Source organism: Vipera ursinii (genome assembly GCF_947247035.1).
Source record: "Vipera ursinii genome assembly, chromosome: 3".
Classification (NCBI taxonomy): Eukaryota; Metazoa; Chordata; class Lepidosauria; order Squamata; family Viperidae; genus Vipera; species Vipera ursinii.
The window spans coordinates 210,870,150-210,893,814 of record NC_139516.1 but is presented as its reverse complement, the minus strand read 5'-3'; the positions used below and the strand labels follow the sequence as shown (position 1 = coordinate 210,893,814).

Below are 23,665 nucleotides of genomic sequence, written 5' to 3'. Positions count from 1 at the left end.
AGCGCCAAAGAATTGAAGCCTTTTGAACTCTGGTTTAGGTTTAGGTTTTATTTAATTTGTATACCGCCCTTCTCCTTGGTAGGGACTCAGGGCGGTTCACAGGGCATATATAGAAACAATACAAAAGTTAAAAAAGATTAAACCAATGCCCAGTTAAAAACAATAAATACAATTCTAAAACAACAATTTATAACCCATAATCCCCCGTCAGGCCAGACCGGCTAATTCAAATAGGCGGGTCATCAGGCCACGACGGAAAGTTCGGAGGTCTGATGCCGTCCGGAGCTCCACCGGCAGTTGGTTCCATAATGCCGGAGCGCCCACAGAGAAGGCTCTCCCCCTGGGGGCCGCCAGTCGGCATTCCCTTGACTGTAGGCATCCTGAGGAGGCCCTCTCTGTGGGAACGCACAGGGCGGAGGGGAGTTGACGCCGGCAGCAGGTGGTCCCCGAGATAGCCCGGACCCATGCCATGTAAGGACTTAAAGGTCATAACCAAAACCTTGGTGCTGGAGAAGACTCCTGCGAGTCCCTTGGACTGCAAGGCGATCAAACCGGTCGGTCCTAGAGGAGATCAACCCTGACTGCTCTTTAGAAGGCCAGATCCTGAAGCTGAAACTCAAATCCTTGGCCACCTAATGAGAAGGAAGGGACTCACTGGAGAAGAGTCTCATGCTGGGAAAGGTGGAGGGCAAGAGAAGAAGGGGACGGCAGAGAAGGAGGTGGCTGGATGGAGTCACTGAAGCAGTAGGCATGAGCTTAAACGGACTCCAGAAGATGGTAGAGGACAGGAAGGCCTGGAGGAATGTGGTCCATAGGGTCGCGATGGGTCGCACACGACTTCGCAACTAACAACAACAAGTCTAATGAAGAGAAGGACCAGGGGGACAAGACAGCAGCCTGCCAATATTTGAGGGGCTGCCCCAAAGAAGAGGGAGTCAAGCTATTCTCCAAAGCGCCTGAAGGCAAAGACAAGAAGCGATGGATGGAAACTAGTTAAGGAGAGAAGGAACCTGGAACTAAGGAGAAACTTCCTGACAGTGCGGACAATTCACCAGTGGGAACAGCTTGGCACCAGAAGTTGTGGGTGCTCCGACAGTGGAGGTTTTCAAGAAGAGCCACTTGTCCAGGATGGAATAAGTTCCTCTGCCTTGAGCAGGATGTTGGACTTGATCATCTCCAAGTTCCCTTCTAGCCCCAGGATTCTATGTGGATGGATGGATGGATGGATGGATGAAGGAAGGAACGAATGAACGAACGAAGGGCTCTCACCCCCTTATGCCACCTTGACAGGCAGAGGTCTGTCTGGAATCGAGCAAACAGAAATGTACTTCCTTTTCCAATTGTTTTTCCCACCTTCCTCCTCCAGATCGTTTCAAATGGCGCGATCCATCTTGCTCGGCACCTAAACACTTGCTCACTTCTGTCTCGACCTTCTCTATTTCGGGAGCGGCACCCATTTATCTTCCCGGAACCAGGTTCATAATTTCTAGTTAGTGAAGGCTCGGCTAAGAAGCCCCCCCCCCCCTCTTTTTTTTTTTTTTTTTCATTACGATGATTGAACGGAGAGCGAGCGGAGGGCACAAGATGGCGAGCGAGGTGGCCTGGAAGAAACCGCAACGGCTCCGGCCGAGCTGGCCGGGCCGGCTTGCGAGAGGAATTGGCGCTTGCGATGAAGCCTCGGCTTCGGATGACAACCAACCCACCGGCCTTTTTCCTTGCGGCTGCCCAGAGGAAAGTGCCTGTCGGATTTAAGGCAATCCGATTTTCTCTGCTTCTCACCAGCTTGGGATCGTAATGGTTCCCACGGCATTTCCAGAGCAAACATCCGTTGCCTGGCCTGGAGAGGTTAGCGTTTGGGCCCATTTCGCAGAATCGCGGAGGTCCCACACCTTAATATGTAAGACGTTGAGACTGTGAAGACCAAATGGGTATAACAAACAGTATTTTACAGATACAACATTGTGAAGGATCACCACGCGGAGGCATGATTTAATAATAAGAACAACGACTTCCGGTGGCTCCGCCGGCGCCGGAGACAGCCTCCCCGGGCTGCCCGCGGCTCAGCTGAGTGATTTTCGCCCGAAACAGCGCCGATCAGCTGTTCGGGCGAATTTGAAGCCCCCTCCTCGGGAGAAGAGGAGGGGGTGAGCCCCCAGGTAGGGGTAGAGTTCTCCAGGGGCCGCCTGAGCTTTGAGCTTGGGCGGCTGAAGGATTGAACTCCCCCGTAGCCTGGGGCTGCTCCCAGCTGGCCAGCGTCTCTGCTCCGGATTTCATGGAGCAGAGCCAGGCGTCTGCGACCATCCCTGCTTGAAGGAGAGACTATGAAAGGAGAAGAGCAGGCAGAGCAGTGCAAGAAGGAATGATAAAGAGATGAAGAGGATTATTTTGTTTCACTCTCAAGCTTGATGGACTTTGCTTAAAACTTAAAGTGAAAGTGCGTCACAATTGTAAGTAAAAGATGGCGGCTAAACCTCCCCTAGAGCTTTTCGGAGTGCTGGAAATTCTCCGGTGCAACAACAATCATTACTGCAGGTGTTGCATTCTCCTGATGTATTGACATCGAAGGATCTGAAAAACATACCCAGTTAATTTTGGAGTCAATGGGTGTTAAATTTCTAGAGATGGAGGAGAAATTGGAGAAATTGGAGCAGAGAATGGAAGAAAGGATGGAACAGAAACTTAGAGAGATGAAGGTAGACATTTTGTCCTCAGTGCAAAAAGTTGCTAAATGTGTGGAGATGCTGGATGATCAAGTGCAAGATTTAACTCAAAAGAATGCTTTATTAGAAGCAAAAGTATTGGAATTTGAAGATTTAAAAGACAAAATGGACAGTGAACAGAGTCTGGCCCAATTTTACCAGATGCAGTTTGCTGTGAGAATTAGAGGCCTAAAAGAGAATATTAAGGAAGATTTAAAGCAGCTGGTTTCTGAGGCTTTTGAGGGGGTATTGAACCATCCAGCATCTGAATTAAAACAAGGTATGGACAAAGTGTTTCGTGTGAATTCGTGGATTGCTAAACAGAGAAAGTTGCCTAGAGATGTGGTGGTTTATTTTTGTAAAAAGGGAAATTAGAGATGAAGTTATACAAGCTGCCTATGATACCAAAGTTATGATTGCTGGTCAACAAGTTTTGGTTCTAAAAGAAATTCCTCCAAAGATTTTAAAGAGAAGGAAGGATTTTATATTTCTGGTGCAAGAGCTTAAGCAAAGAGATATAAGGTTCAGATGGGAGATCCCAGCCGGGCTGAGCTTCATGTATGATGGCAAAAGGTACTGTTTGAGTAATGTGAAGCAAGCGCATGACTTTTACAACAATGTTTTGAAAGTAACCCCCATCAACACTTCTGGAAGCTGCAGAGGATCTGGAGAAGGAGAGCATCAAGAGGATGAAGATGGACAGATAGACGAGAAGGGTACAGGAGGAGTTCAAGCTGCAACTCTTTTGGATGATCTTAGAGAACAGAGGGTGACGCGTGCTGCCTTAAAAACGCTCAAAAAAGACTAAAAATAAGATTAGTAGAAATCTATGGAACTTCCACAATATATTTATAGTTAAGTGGTAGTTGTGTTTTTAAAAGTTTTGGGATGCTATGTATGGTAACAGATTTTTTTTTTAAATTTGGAATTAATGGATAACTTACTACAGAGGAAGAGGAAGAAAGTTTTGTGGGTTTAATGCGGGTTAATTTGTGTAAGAGTTATCTATTATAGCCTATTTTGGCTAGAGAGGTTAACAGGGATAGGTGTTTGTGATGTGTATATGAGAGTATGTCTAGGTAATAGTGAATTGTGGAAGAACATAGATGGGAATGATGCTAGTTTTCTTTTATTTTAGTTTTTTATATATATTTAGTATTACTAAGGATTGGTTTACTTTATATAAGCTAGAGAGTGATGGATTTTAGAGTTTATAATTGTTAGTATATGATTGTTTATGATTGCCTTTCAGATATATACCTTGTATTTTGCTCTGGGAAGTCGGGGGGGGGGGGGAGGGGGGGAGGAGGGGAAGTAGAGGGGGGGAGGTAGGGGAGGCAGGAGGGAGAGGGGGAGGGGGGGAGATAGGGGGGAGGTAGGGAGGGGAGGAGGGAGGGGGAAGGGGTTTTTTTTTTTTTTAAAGGAAAATTGTATTTTATAAAACTTTTCAATAAAAAAAAAAAAAAAATAATAAGAACAACAACAACAATTAGTGCCGGTCAGTTTCAATGTTCAGTTGACTGAGGTTCATGTTTAATGAATAAGTTTAATAATAATATAAATAATAATAATAATAATAATAATAATAATAATAATAATAATAATAATAATAAATAATAATAATAATAATAATGTTGGAGGGACCTTGGAGGTCATCTAGTCCAACCCCTGCTGAGGCAGGAAACCCTATACCGTTTCAGACAAACAGCTGTCCAGCCTCTTCTTAAAAACTTCCAGTGTCGGAGCATTCACCGCCTCTGGAGGCAGGTGGTTCCACTGGTTAATTGTTCTCACTGTCAAGAAGTTTCTCCTTAGTTCCAGGTTGCTTCTCTCCTTGATGAGTTTCCATCCGTTGCTTCTTGTCTCGCCTTCGGGCGCTTTGGAGAAGAGCTTGACTCCCTCTTCTTTGGGCAGCCCCTGAGATACTGGAACACTTCTATCATGTCTCCCCTCGTCCTTCACTTCATTAGGCTAGGCCAGGGGTAGGCAACCTTGGCTCTTTTATGACTCATGGACTTCAACTCCCAGAATTCCTGAGCCAGCTATGCTGGCTCAGGAATTCTGGGAGTTGAAGTCCATGAGTCATAAAAGAGCCGAGGTTTCTTACCCCTGGGCTAGACAAACACAATTCCAATTTATTATTATTATTAATAATAAAGTTGGAAGGGACCTTGGAGGTCATCTAGTCCAGCCCCCTGCTCAGGCAGAAAACCCTATACCATTTCCTGTCCCGTCACCTTTTGATCCAAGGAAGAGCGCATCATCCGTAGAATCAACGCAAAGCACAGCCTTCGTTTGGCTCTTCTCTAGTACAGAGGTCCCCAACCTACGGGCTGCGACCTCTTGGCATCCGGGCCGCGTGAGAAGCTGGGTAGTGCATGTGCATGTGTGCATGCTCACCCCCCCTCATGCCACCGTCGCCGTGAGTGCCATGCAGGAGCTGGCAACGGTGCTAGTATCGCACAGACGGCAGCATTGCGACAAACTGTGCGGGGCGGCAGCAGCGCTGCAAGCGGGGAGGGGCGCAGTGCAATCTTCACAGGGGGCGGTGGCACGAGCCTTGCGCCAGGGCGGCATCACTGCGCAAGCTTCGCACTGGTGGTAGCATCACCGTGATCCTGGCGGTGGCACAAACCTTACAGCGCCTTGCGCGCATGCTTGCAGCCCTGTTTCCAGGGTGCGCATGCTCGCTGCCGGTTTGTGCACACGTGCGCAAGTGTGGCCACCCTGGGCCGCCAATCTAAAAGGGTTGGAGACCCTTCTAGGGCTTGCAAGGGAGGGACCCGCGAGGTCTTCTAGTCCAACCCTCCCTGTCCAAGGCAGAATCTGTACAGCTAGTCCTCAAGGTAGAACAGTCTGTTTAATGAGCGTTGGAGGTTACAACGGCACTGAAAAAGAAGGATTGATGATGGCTTTTTCACACTTACGACCATCGCACCCATCCCCGTGATAAAAATTCAGACGACTGGTTCATATTTATGACGGTTGCCCTCTCCCAGAGGGTCACGTGATCCCCTTTTGCGACCTCCTGACAAGCAAAGCCAGATTCGCTGAACACCCGTGTGAGTAACTTCTCAACTGCAGGGATTCACTTTAACAACGCTGGCGAGAAAGGTTGTAAAACGGGGCGAAACTCACTGAACAAACGTTGCCTCGCCTATAAAAAGGTTTGGCTCAATTGTGCTAGAAAGTGAAAAAAGGGGGTCTTGGGAGACAGAGCGGCCCTCAAGAAAGTAACCAAGATTCGAGAGCACCAAGGAAGGAAGGAAAGGAAGGAAGGAAGGAAGGGAGGGAGGAGGAAGGAAGGAAGGAAGGAAGGAAGGAAGGAAGGAAGGAAGGGAGGGAGGGAGGGAGGGAGGAAGGAAGGAAGGAAGGAAGGAAGGAAGGAAGGAAGGGAGGGAGGGAGGGAGGGAGGGAGGAAGGAAGGAAGGAAGGAAGGAAGGAAGGAAGGAAAGGAATTAAGGAAGGAAGGAAGGAAGGAAGGAAGGAAGGAAGGAAGGAAGGAAGGAAGGAAGGAAGGAAGGAAGGAAGGAAGGAAGGAAAGGAATTAAGGAAGGGAGGAAGGAAGAGAAGGAATGAATTAAGGAAGGAAGGAAGGAAGGAAGAAGGAAGGAAGGAAGGAAGGAAGGAAGGAAGGAAACGAAAGACGCAGGGTTTTTGGAGACAGTTCCAGGGGCCTGCCAAACCACCTGGAAACGTCCTCCCCGGCCCATCTCCAGCCCTGCTCTTCCTTCCCTTCCCAAAGCCCCTTCCCCAAACCGGCCCGCTGCCCCTCTCTCTTTCCCTCCAGCTCCTTTGGGCCCTGGTGCCCGCGCAGCTGGGCGGCAGACCTATCCGAGGTCCCTCCCAGCACCCTGGGATGAGCAGAGGGGCCGCCCGGGGCCCCTAAGAGAGGAGGTCCAGGTGGGTCAGGACACCGTTCCAGGTGAGGCAGGGAAGCTCACCGGCGGGGGGGGGGCCGGGTGGGGTGGGTTCGAGCTCTGAGGGTCCAGTTCTCGCTGCCAAAACAGAAGAAGCGGTAAGCAAAACCCCCCCACACAAAAAGCTGGAAGCCGCCGCGCTGCGCCTCCGCCAATTTTCCGAAGCGCAAGTGTTTTGAGCCGGGCGTGCTCAGCGGAGCCGTTAAAAAAAGGCTGGAGCAAGCATCTTCCATTAACGTTACGGCTGTGAAATATGACAATAAAATGATGGCCGTATGGCCGCCAATTTGCAGCCCGCCGCCCGAGCTGCCGCGGCTTTATCCTCGCTCCAACGTGCAGAGTAGCTGTAAAATGTTTACAGAGAGGGCCCTTTGCCGCCCCCCCACCCCGTAAAACCCTCTTTTGTCTCCTAAACACAGCTGAGCAGAGTCATTTGCAAACACACACACACACATATGCAACCTCTGCTGGGGAGGGGGAGGCGAACATCTGCTGGCTGCTGCAGCGATCTCCTGGAAAGAAATTAACTAAAACGGGTGCTTTACTAATTAAATTAGCACTCGATTGGAAGGGCCGGCCTTTCTCATCGTGTGCGCTCGGTGCCAATTGGGGGGGATGGGGGTGGGATGGGATGGAGGGGGGCGGGAAGCCCGTCCACGGTGGCCGGCCACAAGCTGCTGAACTGCAAGGCGAAAGGTAGGAAGGTGCGTTACCTGTGGAGGGTTAAGCGGAGCGACAGGCCTAGCTTCTCCGCTGGGCTGGCCAATCAGGAGACCGGGAGCTGGATCTCCCCACCCCCAAAAAAGGGGGGGATCTGGGAGGGGACCATATGGCCAGATCCCCCGCAAAGGGGTGGGAACGCAGGGTGGATGCTCCCACTAGACTAGAGCCATCTTCAATGGAGGGCCCTGAATTGGTCCTTCTACACGGGGGTGGAGATGGACAGTGGGCAGACCTTTCACTGCCCTGCTAGGTACCCTCATCAGTGGGAGAAGGGAGAGGGGTTTGCTTCCTCGTTGGGTCACGGAAGGTCTGCAAGAAAACCACCCAGCTCAGAGAGCACCAAGGACCCCCCAGTCCTCCTCCTCCTCCTCCTCTTCTAGTTTGGTAATGAAACGTCTGCAGGAAAACCACCCAGCTCAGAGAGCACCAAGGAGGGAGGGAGGGAGGGAGGGAGGGAGGGAGGGAGGGAGGGAGGGAAGGAAGGAAGGAAGGAAGGAAGGAAGGAAGGAAGGAAGGAAGGAAGGAAGGAGGAAGGAAGGAAGGAAGGAAGGAAGGGGTGGAAGGGAGGGAGGGAGGGAGGGAGGGAGGGGGAGGGAGGGAGGGAAAGAAGGAAAATGGGAAGGAAGGAAGGAAGGAAGGAAGGGAGGGAGGGAGGGAGGGAGGGAGGGAGGGAGGAAGGAAGGAAAATGGGAAGGAAGGAAGGAAGGAAGGAAGGAAGGAAGGAAGGAAGGAAGGAAGGAAGGAAGGAAGGAAGGAAGGAAGGGTCAACGATAATGTTACCTAGTTGAGTCATGCTACCACCTGTAACCACTGGCAACAAACCAGGTTTCCTCCTCTCTCTTCTTCTAGATTTGGAGACCAGCATTACCCCAGGAGCAAAAGGCGTGTGTGTGTCGGGGGGGGGGAATTGCTCTACACTTCCTCGGCCTCAATGGGGTGAAATCGTGGAAGAGGGACTGGCCTGAAGAGAGGGGGAGCAGGGAGAAAAGAGGGAAGCTCGTGTCGGCTTTCCTTCTGGCCACAAGAGACTCAATTCTCAGTCGTTCCAATTGGTAAACTTTGGGCAAATTGAAGACCCTCTGGTCTTTGATGCCCAGAATTCCCCAGCCAGTTCAGTTCTGGGAGTTGAAATTTACGGCTCTTAAAGTTGCCAAAGTAGTAGCAGTAGTAGCAGTAGCAGTAGTAGTAGTAGTAGGGAGAGGAGAAGGAGGAGGAGGAGGGGGGGAGAAGGAGGAGGAGGGGGGAGAAGGAGAAGGAGAAGGAGAAGGAGAAGGAGAAGGAGAAGAAGAAGAAGAAGAAGAAGAAGAAGAAGAAGAAGAAGAAGAAGAAGAAGAAGAAGAAGAAGAAGAAGAAGAAGAAGAAGAAGAAGAAGAAGAGGAGGAGGAGGAGGAGGAGGAGGAAGAAGAGGAGCAGGAGGAGGAGGAGGAGGAGGAGGAGTTGGAAGGGACCTCGGAGGTCTTCTAGTCCAACCCCCTCTGCACCCCTGTTCTAGGCTCTCCCGCCTGAGCAGGGGTTGGACTAGAAGGCCTCCGAGGTCCCTTCACGATGCCTGAGCACCCGAGGGCTGCCTTCTCCTCTCCAGGGGCCCTGGGCGTACCTGCTTCTTCCCCGCTCCTCTCCGACGGGGGGCCCTGCTCCTCGGGGGAGGCGGGGGGCGACTGGAGGGAGATGAAGGAGGGCTGCTTGGTCAGGCGGCTGCTCTGAGGGAGGATCCTGGGGGGCCAGCAGGCATCTCCCGTCGCTGCTCCTTCCTCCTCTTCCTCCTCGTTCCTCCTGCAAGAGAAGAAAGGAAGAACAAACCAGGTTTCTAAAGAGAGACTGGACGGGGGTGGGGCCTCCCGCCTGAGCAGGGGGCTGGACTAGAGGACCTCCGAGGTCCCTCCCAGCTCTCTTATTCCGCAAGGGTCTCCCGCCTGAGCAGGGGGCTGGACTAGAGGACCTCCAGGGTCCCTTCCAACTCTCTTATTCCGCAAGGGTCTCCCGCCTGAGCAGGGGGCTGGACTAGAGGACCTCCGAGGTCCCTTCCAACTCTCTTATTCTGCAAGGGTCTCCAGCCTGAGCAGGGGGCTGGACTAGATGATCTAAAGGTCCCTTCCAACTCTCTTATTCTGCAAGGGTCTCCAGCCTGAGCAGGGGGCTGGACTAGATGATCTAAAGGTCCCTTCCAACTCTGTTCTTCCGCAAGGGTCTCCCGCCTGAGCAGGGGGCTGGACTAGAGGACCTCCAAGGTCCCTTCCAACTCTGTTCTTCCGCAAGGGTCTCCTGCTTGAGCAGGGGGCTGGACTAGAGGACCTCCAGGGTCCCTTCCAACTCTGTTCTTCCGCAAGGGTCTCCCGCCTGAGCAGGGGGCTGGACTAGAGGACCTCCAAGGTCCCTTCCAACTCTGTTCTTCTGCAAGGGTCTCCTGATTGAACAGGGGGCTGGACTAGAGGACCTCCAAGGCCCCTTCCAACTCTGTTATTCCACAAGGGTCTCCTGCCTGAGCAGGGGGTTGAACTAGAGGACCTCCAAGGCCCCTTCCAACTCTCTTATTCTGCAAGGGTCTCCTGCTGGAGCAGGGGGCTGGACTAAATGACCTCCAAGGCCCCTTCCAACTCTCTTATTCTGCAAGGGTCTCCCGCCGGAGCAGGGGGCTGGACTAGAGGACCTCCGGGTCCCCTTCCAGCTCTGTTCCTCTTAGCACGGGAGACTAAGCTGGGAGCCAGCTCTGGCTTCAGCTGAGGGCTCCCCTCTCCCTCCCCCTCCGGCCTCAGCCCTTCCCCTCTGGCCACCTGGCCCTCCCAATTTCCGCCCCCTCCAAGGTGTCAGGAGCTCTCCCCCCCCAAAGAGAGGGAGGAGGGGCACCTGTGACGTGCCCTTCAACATGTTTGACGTCTGCCTTGGCAGCCAGACAGACAGGAGGTGCTATTTAAAAGCCCTTCTCACCTAACCCCCCCCGACCCCCCCCCCCCCCCGGCAAGCCCCTCTGCCTGTAAACAGGACTGGAAGGCCCGGGCTCTGGGCCAGCTCTCCCTTGCCCTGACGAATTCCTGCCCGCCGCGGACCCCCCCCTAAAAGGCACATTCTTGCCTAAAAAGAGCAAAGGGGTATTTTCTGCCTCCCCGATGCCCGGGGGGGGGGGCAGGGGCCGTTCCAAGTTTATGCAGTCACCCTGAATAACTCGGCGACGGCATTTGCGCGGCTTTGCCGGGCACGGCCATACAAGGCGGGGTGGGGGTCCGCGTGGAGCTGCCCCGGGGACCGGGGTAGAGGCAGAGGGAGAAGGAGGGGGTGGGGGCTGGGTTTCCTACAATGGGGTGATTTACCACCCCCACCCCCCAAATCCACGGGGGGAGATCCAGGCCTGAGCTCCTAACTCCGTGTTTTGCAACCTCCGCCGCTTTAAAGACCGTGTGTGTGTGTGTGTGTGTGTGTGTGAGGGACTTCAACTCCCAGCATTCCCCAGCCAGGAAAAGCGGATGCAGGCGGTCCTCGGCTTACAACCGTTCCTTTAGCGACCTGTTCGAAGGCCCAACGGAATTGGCTTATGGCCGTTTTTCGCTGCACGGTCACGGGGGGTCCAAATTCAGACCCTCGGCAAGCCGACTCGTACTTGTGACGGTCGCAGGGTCCTGCGAGGAGGCCCCTTCCTCCGCATCCTCCATCCAACGGGCGGATTCGATTCGAGGAGAGGCAGGGGCCGTCCTCGGAGGACCACCAACGCACCGGCGGCAATCGCTCAGCCAGCCTCGCCCCCATTTGGCAAACTTTCTGGCCACCGTCGCTGAGCGAATCCGTGCGGCGGTTAAGCGATTCACACGGTTGCTAAGCGAATCAGGCTTTCCCCCAGGGGACTTGTATCGCCAAGAGGTTGCAAAAGGGGACGGCGTGACTCCCTGGCAGGTGTCTGAGTTTTTGATCCCGTGAGAAGGGAGGGTGAATAACGGTCGTAAGTCACTTTTCTTCAGTACCGCCGTAACTGTGAGCCGTCGCTAAGTGGAGCCTGGTAAGCAGAGGACGACCCGTATTGAGGAGACATACTCCCCCTTGCCTGCTTTTGCAGGGAATCAGCTGGCCAGTTCTCTGACCGAGCCAGGCGCTGGCCATGCTCCGGCCACGGAGGACCCCAAGGATAAATGGGGAGCCCCCTCGATGGGGCTCAGCCCCATCATTAGGCCAACATTAGCTTTGGACTGGTCCAGGGCAGAGCTCCCCAACCTATGAGCCATGGCCCACTACCAGGTCGTGGCCTCTTGGCCACGTGAGCGGCTGACCAGTGCGCGCGTGCGTGTCCGTGCGCTCACAGACACACACACCCCCCTGCAGCGGCACTAGCCTCGCCATGAGCTGTGAGTCTCACGCCGGTGCTAGCAACCCCATTTGCAGGACGCGCGTGCTCACAGTCCTGTTTGCGCGCACGTGCGCGCACTCGCATTTGGTAAGGCCACACTTGGAATACGGCATCCAGTTTTGGTCACCACCATGAAAAAAAGATGTTGAGACTCTGGAAAGAGGGCAGAGAAGAGCAACAAAGATGATCAGGGGACTGGAGGCTAAAAACGTATAAAGAATGGTTGCAGAAATTGGGTATGTCTAGTTTAATGAAGAGAAGGGCGAGGGGGGACATGATAGCAGTGTTCCAGTATCTCAGGGTCTGCCCCAAAGAAGAGGGAGTCAAGCTATTCTCCAAAGCGCCTGAAGGCAGGACAAGAAGCAACGGATGGAAACTCATCAAGGAGAGAAGCAACCTGGAACTAAGGAGAAACTTCCTGACAGTTAGAACAATTAACCAGTGGAACCACCTGCTTCCAGAAGCAGTAAATGGTCCAACATTGGAAGTTTTTAAGAAGAAAGCAGACAGCCATTTGTCTGAAACGGTACAGGGTTTCCTGCCTTAGCAGGGGGTTGGACTAGATGACCTCTAAGGTCCCTTCCAACTTTATTATTATTCACGTGGGTGCGCATGTCTGCATCAAGGTGCCTGCCTCTCCCTTTCCCACCGGGCCGCGGCAAGAATTGTATTTGCAAGAAACACCACCAGAAGAAAAAAAATAATAATAAAAAAATATTAAGACTGCGCAGAAACTGACAGACTTACTTTAAGGTTGAAAGAAAAAGAAGAAACAGAATATTTTCCAACCTGGGACCTATTTTGTCAATGGTTAGAGAAAAGATTTAGGGATTGGGAATTTAATTTGTATTAGTGAGTAAGGTCGTCGGACAACACGTTTTGGCTGAATAATGATTATTGAACTCTGTTGAAAAATAATAATAATAAAACTTTTAAAAAGAAAAAAGAAGAAGAATTGAGAACAGCTGCCTGGGCCTGGAGGCCTCCCTCACAGGCAGGGTTTTTGTTCCCGCTTGATCTCTGGATCCTCTGCAGAGACCCCGACTCCCATGTGCCTGCCTGGCCCAGCTCCCAGACGGAGAGGGTCACATCCGTTTGGCAAGAGGATCCCTCTCTCTTCTCTTAGGACGGGAAGATTTATGGATCCCTTCCACACAAAGAAGATTTAAGGCTGGGAAGTGGCTGCGACCAGCCGTGGGAAAAACCCAGATCCTTTTGTACATGCGGCTCTCGGCGGAGGCCGCTAGAAGGACTGCGGTACAGGCCGTCCTGGATTTACGGCCAACAACAATTTCGCCCCGACGTTTCTGTTGCTAAACGAGGCACGTACGTTAAGCGGGATTTTGCCCCGTTCCAGGGTCTATCTGGGCCCGGTTGTTAAGGGAACCTCTAAAGCTGTGAAGTTAATCACACGGTCGTTAAACGAATCGGGCTTCCCCCCCCTCGCCTTGACTTTGCTTGTCAGAGGGTGGCCAAAGGGGATCACATGATTCCCCGGGTGGCTGCAACCGTCGTAAGCGCGTGCCGGTTGCCGAGGGGACGCTGCAACAAGTCGCAAGGGTCGAAAACTGATCGTGAGTCGGTTTTTTTTCCCAGCGCTGTTGTAGCTTCGGTCGGTAAATGAACCGTGGGGAGTCGAGGACTGCCTGTACAATCAGAGTCTCCGCTGGAGAATGAAGGGAGAGCAGAACGGGCCGATGAGGGCCAGAGTTCACCGATGGCTTGACTGGGCATCTGCAGAGTTTAAGACAGGGGTCTTCAAACTTGGACCTTTGATAACTGGTGGACTTCAACTCGTGCCTGGCTGAGGAATTCTGGGAGTTGAAGTCCACCAGTCATCAAAGGGCCAAGTTTGAAGACCCCTGGTCTGGATCCAAGTCCGCAGGTTCATCAAAATGGCCGACTGAAGAATTCTGGGAGTTGAAGTCCACCAGTCATCAAAGGGCCGAAGACCGCCTGGTCTGGATCCAAGTCCGCAGGTTCATCAAAATGGCCAACTGAGGAATTCTGGGAGTTGAAGTCCACCAGTCATCAAAGGGCCAAGTTTGAAGAGCCCTGGTCTGGATCCAAGCCCGCAGGTTCATCAAAATGGCCAACTGAGGAATTCTGGGAGTTGAAGTCCACCAGTCATCAAAGGGCCAAGTTTGAAGGCCCCTGGTCTGGATCCAAGTCCGCAGGTTCATCAAAATGGCCGACTGAGGAAATCTGGGAGTTGAAGTCCACCAGTCATCAAAGGGCCAAGTTTGAAGACCCCTGGTCTGGATCCAAGTCCGCAGGTTCATCAAAATGGCCGACTGAGGAATTCTGGGAGTTGAAGTCCACCAGTCATCAAAGGGCCAAGTTTGAAGACCCCTGGTCTGGATCCAAGTCTGCAGGTTCATCAAAATGGCCGACTGAGGAATTCTGGGAGTTGAAGTCCACCAGTCATCAAAGGGCCAAGTTTGAAGACCCCTGGTCTGGATCCAAGCCCGCAGGTTCATCAAAATGGCCGACTGAGGAATTCTGGGAGTTGAAGTCCACCAGTCATCAAAGGGTCAAGTTTGAAGACCCCTGGTCTGGATCCAAGTCCCCAGGTTCATCAAAATGGCCGACTGAGGAATTCTGGGAGTTGAAGTCCACCAGTCATCAAAGGGCCAAGTTTGAAGGCCCCTGGTCTGGATCCAAGTCCGCAGGTTCATCAAAATGGCCGACTGAGGAAATCTGGGAGTTGAAGTCCACCAGTCATCAAAGGGCCAAGTTTGAAGACCCCTGGTCTGGATCCAAGTCCGCAGGTTCATCAAAATGGCCGACTGAGGAATTCTGGGAGTTGAAGTCCACCAGTCATCAAAGGGCCAAGTTTGAAGACCCCTGGTCTGGATCCAAGTTCGCAGGTTCATCAAAATGGCCGACTGAGGAATTCTGGGAGTTGAAGTCCACCAGTCATCAAAGGGCCAAGTTTGAAGACCCCTGGTCTGGGTCCAAGTTCGCAGGTTCATCAAAATGGCCGACTGAGGAATTCTGGGAGTTGAAGTCCACCAGTCATCAAAGGGCCAAGTTTGAAGACCCCTGGTCTGGATCCAAGTTCGCAGGTTCATCAAAATGGCCGACTGAGGAATTCTGGGAGTTGAAGTCCACAAGTCATCAAAGGGCCAAGTTTGAAGACCCCTGGTTTAAGTGAATGGCGGGTTCCCTTGTTATGGCTGACCCAGCTGGAGGTCACGGATGTTCTGGGATGATCAGAAGACTCTCCCGCCCTTCGCTGGGCCCAGAACGGCTGGCAAAATGAGGGTTGTGGATGCAGGACGCCCACTTCTAAGTCCACAACTCTTGCAGACCCTTTCAAGGGCCTTCCTTCCAACACCGATCCGTCAGCTAGGTGTCCAGATCTGCCTCTCCTAAGCAAAACAAGCCATGGAGAGAGAATTCTTGGCCAAGAAGAAATGGGAACTCCGCTCAAACCCTCATTTCAGATTTTGGCATCGCTTGGTGGAATGGGAGAGCTTGCCAGGGATGACTCACCCCATCTAACTCTCTGTGGGACAATTCAACGGGGGGAGGACTCAAGAGAGGGACAAACAGAACTGCCGCTCAGCCCAGCCTTGAGGTCTTCTAACTATTCTGGAGTTATCTTGAATTGACCCGAGGCGGGTCGGCCGAGGCAAGTTGTCAGAGAATCAGAATAGAGCTGGAAGGGACCTTGGAGGTCTTCTAGTCCAACTCCCAAGGCTCAAGCAGGAGACCCTATGCCATTTCAGATAAGTGGTCATCCAGTCTCTTCTTAAAGACCTCCAGTGATGGAGCACCCACAATCTCTGGGGGCAAGCTGTTCCACTGGTTAATTGTCCCCACTGTCAGGAGGTTTCTCCTTAATTCCAGGTTGCTTCTCTCCTTGATCGGTTTCCATCCGTTGCTTCTTGTCTTGCCTTCAGGTGCTTTGGAGAAGAGCTTGACTCCCTCTTCTTTGGGGCAGCCCCTGAGATACTGGAAGACTGCTATCATGTCCCCCCTTGTCCTTCTCTTCAAGACAGGGGTCTTCAAACTTGGCCCTTTGAGGACTTGAACTCCCAGAATTCCTCAGCCAGGATGCTTCAAGACAGGGGTCTTCAAACTTGGCCCTTTGATGACTTGTGGACTTCATCTCCCAGAATTCCTCAGCCAGGATGCTTCAAGACAGGGGTCTTCAAACGTGGCCCTTTGATGACTTGCGGACTTCAACTCCCAGAATTCCTCAGCCAGGATGCTTCAAGACAGGGGTCTTCAAACGTGGCCCTTTCATGACTTGCGGACTTCAACTCCCAGAATTCCTCAGCCAGCAATCCGAGTTGCTCTTCTCTGCACTTTTTCCAAAGTCTGAACCTCTTTTTTGTGAGATGGTGACCAAAACTGGAGGCAACATTCCAGGCGTGGCCTTACTAAGGTTTTACAAAGTGGTACTAAGACTTCGCGCGATCTTGATTGTATGCCTCTTGTTTATACAACCCAGGATCTGTATTAGCCTTTGTTGGCTGCTCCCACATAACTGCTTCCTCATATTTAAAGGGTCGTCCACTAGGACTCCAAGGTCCCTCTCACGGTTACTCCCTTTGTGCCAGGTTTCGCCTAACCTGTACTTGTACCTTTGATTGTTCCTGCCTAGGTGTAAAACAAGGTCGTGGTTGTTTCTCCCCCCCCCAAAAAAAAACATTTTCAAAACTTTTTCCAAGTTTTGTCCTAGCCCAGGGGTAGGCAACCTCGGCTCTTTTATGACTCATGGACTTCAACTCCCAGAATTCCTGAGCCAGCAGGCTCAGGAATTCTGGGAGTTGAAGTCCATGAGTCATAAAAGAGCTGAGGTTGCCTACCCCTGGACTATGCTGACTCAGGAATTCTGGGAGTTGAAATCCATGAGTCATAAAAGAGCCGAGGTTGCCTACCCCTGGACTATGCTGACTCAGGAATTCTGGGAGTTGAAATCCATGAGTCATAAAAGAACCGAGGTTGCCTACCCCTGGACTATGCTGACTCAGGAATTCTGGGAGTTGAAATCCATGAGTCATAAAAGAACCGAGGTTGCCTACCCCTGGACTATGCTGACTCAGGAATTCTGGGAGTTGAAATCCATGAGTCATAAAAGAACCGAGGTTGCCTACCCCTTGACTATGCTGACTCAGGAATTCTGGGAGTTGAAATCCATGAGTCATAAAAGAACCGAGGTTGCCTACCCCTGGACTATGCTGACTCAGGAATTCTGGGAGTTGAAGTCCATGAGTCATAAAAGAGCCGAGGTTGCCTACCCCTGGACTATGCTGACTCAGGAATTCTGGGAGTTGAAATCCATGAGTCATAAAAGAACCAAGGTTGCCTACCCCTGGACCATGCTGACTCAGGAATTCTGGGAGTTGAAGTCCATGAGTCATAAAAGAGCCGAGGTTGCCTACCCCTGGACTATGCTGACTCAGGAATTCTGGGAGTTGAAATCCATGAGTCATAAAAGAACCGAGGTTGCCTACCCCTGGACTATGCTGACTCAGGAATTCTGGGAGTTGGAAGTGCATGAGTCATAAAAGAGGTTGCCTACCCCTGTCGTAGACTCCCCCACTCAGACACCATCCTCTGCCGAGGGTCCCACCGTGGGAGAAGAAGAGCAGCAGTCATGCCAGCCCAGCCCTTTGGAAGGAGACCCAGTCCTCTTGACGGCCCCCAGGCCTTCCATGGGGGAGGGGAGAAGACAAAGGGATGGCAGCTCCCCATCTTTCCTTACCTCAAAGTCTCCTTTGCGTAGTTTCCCTGCTCAGCTGGGTAGGAGTCTCGGATGCCGGCTTGCTTGGCCAGGCGCTTCTTCTGGGGATGCTGCAGCTTGCACCGGGAACCCTTGGCGCAGACGCCGTGCTTGGAAAAGTCCGGGCACACCAAGGTGTGCTTCTTCTTGCACTGAAAAGGAAGGCAAAGAAGAGCCACCATGGATCAACCTCCAGAGAAAGGCACGGAGGGCCTTCTGGACCACCTCCAAAAGAAGGAACTTGTTCGGCACATGGTGATAGCCTACATAGTTGGCTTGAAAATATATCAACTGTGATGTTGTGACTTTAAGATGTTAATTGGCCAACGGGTGTGTAAGTCTTCTCATGGCCATAAGAGGGAGCTAGGAACGTAGCTTCTCTCTCTCTCTCTCTGAATTCACTGCTCTCTCTACTATTGCTGTTTTGCTGTACTGTTGGTTTACTACTGCGATAAACCTGAACAACTGTGTTTTTGACCTCTGGACCGGTAAGAAGACTTTGTATTTGGCATACTCCTTGGACTGTTGCTATTGTGTATGACCTGGACTGTTTATTTTTGAGCGTGCATTTTTGTTTTTACACCACCTCAAAAGTAAAATACTTTTTGCTTTCACAACTCCGTGTACTCTTGTGGTTACTGTGTGGCTCTTACTGCTCTCAGTACCCTTCCTTGTCTGCGCAACTCCTTGGTAGCACAAGGAGACCTCTGCACAAACAAATTTCATAACAGAACTCAAGCGTTTGGGGGGAGCTGCTCAAATATCTGAGGTGGCTTCCCAACGCCGGCCACCAGCCAGCCTGGAGGAAGCCGAACGGGTGTGTGTGTGTGTGTCCAGCATCAAGGTTATGGCTAATTAACATTAGCAGATCACCTTTGACGGGCTGGAGGCACAAAGGCGATTAACCAAGTGGCTTCCAGCCTTGAATTGCATGTTCAGCCGTGTTGATGCAGGCGACGCTAGGCTCATAATGAATAGCATTTGTGTGTTTGTGGGTGTAATTTAGATGCTTCAGTGTGTGTCCAACTCAAGCTAAATCCACACACTGAAAAGGCCCAGGCAGCCTTCAGTTAATGTCACAGAGAGGCCACAAGGACAGGTAGCCCTTGACTTATCGCCATTTGTCGAGTCACCTTTCGAACTTAACAACAGCCCTGGAAAAGAAGGTGAGCTGCGACTTATTTCTCACCCTTGCGACCGTCGCGGCCTCCCCAGGCTCAAAATGCTGGCCTGAACTTATGACGGTCGCAGCGTCCCGGGGTCACGCGATCCTCTTTTGCGACCTTCTGTCAAGCCAGATTCACTTAACAGCCGGATTACTAACGTATCCACTGCAGTGACTCGCTTGGGAAATGTGGCAAGAATGGTCGTAAAATGGGGCAACACCCGCTGAACAAATGCCTCGCTTAGCTCAACTCCCGTCGTAAAGCGAGGACGACCTGTATTCGTCCACTCACAGAACTGGCAAAAGAATGACCTCGCGCTGGCTGGGGGATTCTGGGAGTTGAAGTCCACAGGTCTGAAAGTTGCCAAGGTTGGAGACCCCCCCCCCCGAACTATATTAACTCTGTTCAGGAATTGCAGAAACTGTGTATCAGGGGTCTTCTAACTTTGATGACTTGCGGACTTCAACTCCCAGAATTCCTCAGCCAGGCACGCGTCGACAGAGGGACAGAATCAAGATCAGGTGAGGTGTTAATACCACTTTACAAGGCCTTGGTAAGGCCACACTTGGAATGCGGCATCCAGTTTTGGTCACCACGGTGTAAAAAAAAATGTTGAGACTCTGCAAAGAGGGCAGAGAAGAGCAACAAAGAGGATCAGGGGACTGGAGGCTCAAATATATAAGGAATGGTGGCTGGAATTAGGTAGGTCTAGTTTAATGAAGAGAAGGACAAGGGGTGACATGATAGCAGTCTTCCAGTATCTCAGGGGCTGCCCCAAAGAAGAGGCAGTCAAGCTATTCTCCAAAGGACCTGAAGGCAGGACGAGAAGCAACGGAGGGAAACAGATCAAGGAGAGAAGCAACTTAGAAAGAAAGTTGACAGTGAGAAAGATTCATTAGCGGAGCGGAAGTTGCCTTCCGAGGTATGGGAGGTTTGCAAGAAGAAACCAGACAACCACGTGTCTGGAATGCTACCCAGGGTCTCCTGCTTGAGGAGAGGGTCGGACTAGACGACCTCTAGGCTCCCTTCCGGCCGTTAAAAAGTCTGTTGTTCTCTTTGTAAGAGGGGAATTGGGATGTGCTAAATGCGCCACGCTTTGCAGGCTGAAACATGACCAAACATGGAGGGGGGGGGGGGAAAATCCCCCCCCCCAAGGAGACAGGATGATGATGACCCGAGTTCCTTTCCTGGAAAATGTGGGAAGACGTTACATCAAAATGCGTGGAGCTAAATTTACACGTATGCGGTCTACTTCCAAGCACGGAGGAGGAGGAGGAGGAGGAGGAGGAGGAGGAGGAGGAGGAGGAGGAGGAGGAGGAGGAGGAGGAGGAATGGGAACGTCCCCTTTCAAAGTGCCTCTTTCTGCTTCTGGTTTATCCATCAGAATCCTGGCCTGTTCGGAGGAGGCGTCCTCTAAGGTTACGGAACTAATCCATCAGGGGGCTGTGCAGTCACACACAAGGCCAAAGGGAGCTTAGGGACCGCACAACAGCTGGGCAGAGCCAAGCAAGCCACCTTCGGCCAGCCTGGCTATCTCCGCCGAGCCACCTCCCAAGGCTGGGACAGGACAGGCCGGTACGGTGGCTGCGGGTCCGACGCGCATTGAAAAGCCATTTGGGGATCCTGGACGTGGATGTTGTGCGGGCAACGCAGAACTAGGTGGGAAGCCGTCGAGGTCTTCGTGGCGAGGAGAACTCAATCCCTCTGACGTCAGGCCACAGGCCGGTCTGGAGCCGGGAGTGGCGCAGAAAGCGCGTCTCTTGTGCCAGGCCAGGCTAAAAATACAGACGCCCCCCCCCCCGCCCCTCTCCTCCGCGGCTGGGTATTTCCAGGGCGCCCCTCCTCGTTGTAGAAATCGAAGATGCCGCCTTGGCCCCGGGTGACGAGGGCTTTTCTCCTCTTGAACCTGCTCAAAGCTTTGGACTGCCCACCCTCCTTGGGGAGGGAGGCGTGTGTAAGGAATCCTGGCACCCACCCACAGGAAAGTTTGTAACCCTGCCCGGGTAACAAGTGAACGAGGATCTTTGCTGCACCGGGGAAAGGCAACTCGGTGTGTAGCTAATTCTGAGGCTGTGCCCTGCCCGACGGGTTCTTAATAATAATAATAATAAAAGTTGGAGGGGACCTTGGAGGTCATCTAGTCCAACCCCCTGCTCAGGCAGGAAAACCTATACCATTTCAGACCAAGGGCTGTCCAGTCTCTTCTTAAAAACCTCCAGTGTTGGAGCATCCACAGCTTCTGGAGGCAGGTGGTTCCACTGGTTAGTTGTTCTAACTGTCAGGAAGTTTCTCCTTAGTTCTAGGTTGCTTCTCTCTTTGGTTAGTTTCCATCCGTTGCTTCTTGTCCTGCTTTGAGGTGCTTTGGAGAATAGCTTGACTGCCTCTTCTTTGGCGGCAGCCCCTGAGATACTGGAACGCTGCTCTCATGTCCACCCTGGTCCTTTCTTAGTTCCAGGTTAAATCTCTCCTTGATCAGTTTCCATCTGTTGCTTCTTTTTAATATATACATATTTTTATAATCACAAGGGCTTAATATTTTATCAGCAACATATTGTCTGACTTCCAACTTTTAACTTACTAATACAGATTAGATTCCGTTCTCTCTACCTCCTTTTTCTAGCCAATGATAAGAGGTACCCCAGGTTCTAAAATAAACGGAATCTTCTTTCTCTTTCGTTTTCAACGTCAATCGACCCACTTCTGCACACCATTAAGACTGGTTTTTTTTTAAATTAAGTCTTCCTCCGTTGGCAAATCTTCATTTTTTCCCAACGTTGCGCGAATACAATTCTCGCCGCAGTTAATACGTGCAAAATTAAACATATACACTCATTCTCATAACTTCCTACCGTTAGGCCTGGTCACTGCCTATTTTTGCCTAACAAAAATAGCCTTGCCTTTTTTGTTTTGTTAAAGATAAAATGTATTGAAAAACTTTTCAATAAAAAAAAAATAGCCTTGCCTTAAAATGCGTGTGTGTTTTTTAGTCGTTTTTCTCTAACCAGGCATGTATGCTTAACCGCCATCCGTTGCTTCTCGTCCTGCCTTCAGGCGCTTTGGAGAAGAGGTTGAACCCCCCCACTTCTTTGGGGCAGCCCCTGAGAGATTGGAAAGTGGGGGGTGGGGTGCAGAATGAAGGGGGGGGAGTGCTGTGTTTTACAGCAATACAGCACAACAGAGTTGGAAGGGACCCTGGAGGGCATCTAGTCCAGCCCCCCAGCTCAAGCAGGAGACCCTTGCAGAAGTCGGAAGGGGTCTCGGAATCCAACCCAATAGAACCCAACCCAACCCAACAGAACCCAGTAGAATCCAATCCAATCCACAATCATAATAGTAAAGTTGGAAGGGACCTCGGAGGTCCTCTAGTCCAGCCCCCTGCTCAAGCAGGAGACCCTTGCAGAAGAAGAGAGTTGGAAGGGACCCTGGAGGTCATCTAGTCCAGCCCCCTGATCAAGCAGAAGACCCTTGCAGAAGAACAGAGTTGGAAGGGACCTTGGAGGTCATCTAGTCCAGCCCCCTGCTTTAGGCAGAAGAGAGTTGGAAGGGACCTTGGAGGTCATCTAGTCCAGCCCCCAGCTCAAGCAGGAGACCCTTGCAGAAGAAGAGAGTTGGAAGGGACCCTGGAGGTCATCTAGTCCAGCCCCTTGCTCAAGCAGGAGACCCTTGCAGAAGAACAGAGTTGGAAGGGACCCTGGAGGTCATCTAGTCCAGCCCCCTGCTCAAGCAGGAGACCCTTGCAGAAGAACAGAGTTGGAAGGGACCCTGGAGGTCATCTAGTCCAGCCCCCTGCTCAAGCAGGAGACCCTTACAGAAGAAAAGAGTTGGAAGGGGTCTCGGAATCCAACCCAATGGAGCCCAACCCAATCCAACCCAACAGACCCCAATAGAATCTAATCCAATAGATCCCCAATCCTAATAGTAAAGTTGGAAGGGACGTTGGAGGTCCTCTAGTCCAGCCCCCTGCTCAGGCAGGAGTCCTTACACCATTTTGGAGAAAGGGCTGTCCAGTCTTTCCTAGGAAACCTCCGGGTCTTAAAACAATCAGGGAGGAAGCTCCACAAAGACTGGGTTTTCAGGCCCTGCCCATGTTCAGAGGGATTGCTGAGAGGATGGGTGGGTGGGTGGGCTTCCCACAGCCCTTGGGAGCCCAGGACTGGCCTCCAGAAGTCCTAGGCCGCTATTGTGTCACCCTTACACGACAACACTCCCTGCTTTGCCCCCTCCAGGCCCTTCTCAGATGTCAATCAAGGCCTGGGTCAGGGCGAAGAGGGGGAGGGGGGGCGCTCTCTGATCCCAGCCAGAAGAAGCGGCACTGCCACACCTGACAACTGATGCGTGCGCGCCCACGATCCGCACCCGCCGGCCTCTTGGGCAGTGCCCAACAAAACAGAGGGATTCGGTTACCGTGAGCCTCCAGCATGTCAGATGAGGTGAGGAGGAGGAGGGGGAGGAGCGGAGGGGGGGGAGCTTAGAGGTGTAAGGGACGCAATCTCATTCTTGGGAGATATTTGATCCAGTTCACCTGTCAGGGTGGCTAATTTTACCCCTCTGGAAAGATCCCGGCTTGCTGGACTATAAAAAGGGAGAGCAAAAAATCTCCCGGGGGCTCTCGGAGGAGCAGGAGAAAATCCAGCAGGAAGTTCAGGATGGGGAAAGGGGGGGGGGCAGAATGAAGGGAGGGGGGGAGTGCTGTGTCTTACAGCAATACAGCACAACGGAGTTAGAAGGGACCCTGGAGGGCATCTAGTCCAGCCCCCTGCTCAGGCAGGAGACCCTTGCAGAACAACAGAGTTGGAAGGGACCCTGGAGGTCATCTAGTCCAGCCCCCCTTGCAGAAGAACAGAGTTGGAAGGGACCTTAAAAGGTAAAGCTAAAGGTTCCCCCGCACATGCGTGCTAGTCGTTTCTGACTCTCAGGGCCGGTGCTCATCTCGGTTTCAAAGCCGAAGAGCCAGCGCTTGTCCGAGGACGTCTCCGTGGTCATGTGGCCGGCATGACTAGACGCCAAAGGCTCACGGAACGCTGTTGCCTTCCCACCGGAGTGGTCCCTATTTTTCTACTTGCATTTTTACGTGCTTTCGAACTGCTAGG

The 23,665-nt window shown here is 52.1% G+C and overlaps 1 protein-coding gene across 2 annotated transcripts in view; it reads right to left on the bottom strand.

The window, feature by feature from the left end:
* The window catches only part of ZC3H3 (zinc finger CCCH-type containing 3), a 204,526-nt gene that overhangs the window by 11,411 nt on the left and 169,450 nt on the right, over positions 1-23,665 (bottom strand). The window contains exons 10-11 of one of the 2 annotated variants that reach the window (XM_083360058.1): positions 17,392-17,561; positions 8,940-9,115 (exon numbers count right to left, since the gene is read on the bottom strand). In XM_083360058.1, the coding sequence (XP_083216184.1) occupies positions 8,940-9,115; positions 17,392-17,561 (346 nt within the window). The remainder of the gene's footprint in view (positions 1-8,939; positions 9,116-17,391; positions 17,562-23,665) is intronic. The other variant, XM_083360057.1, reaches the window with a different exon arrangement.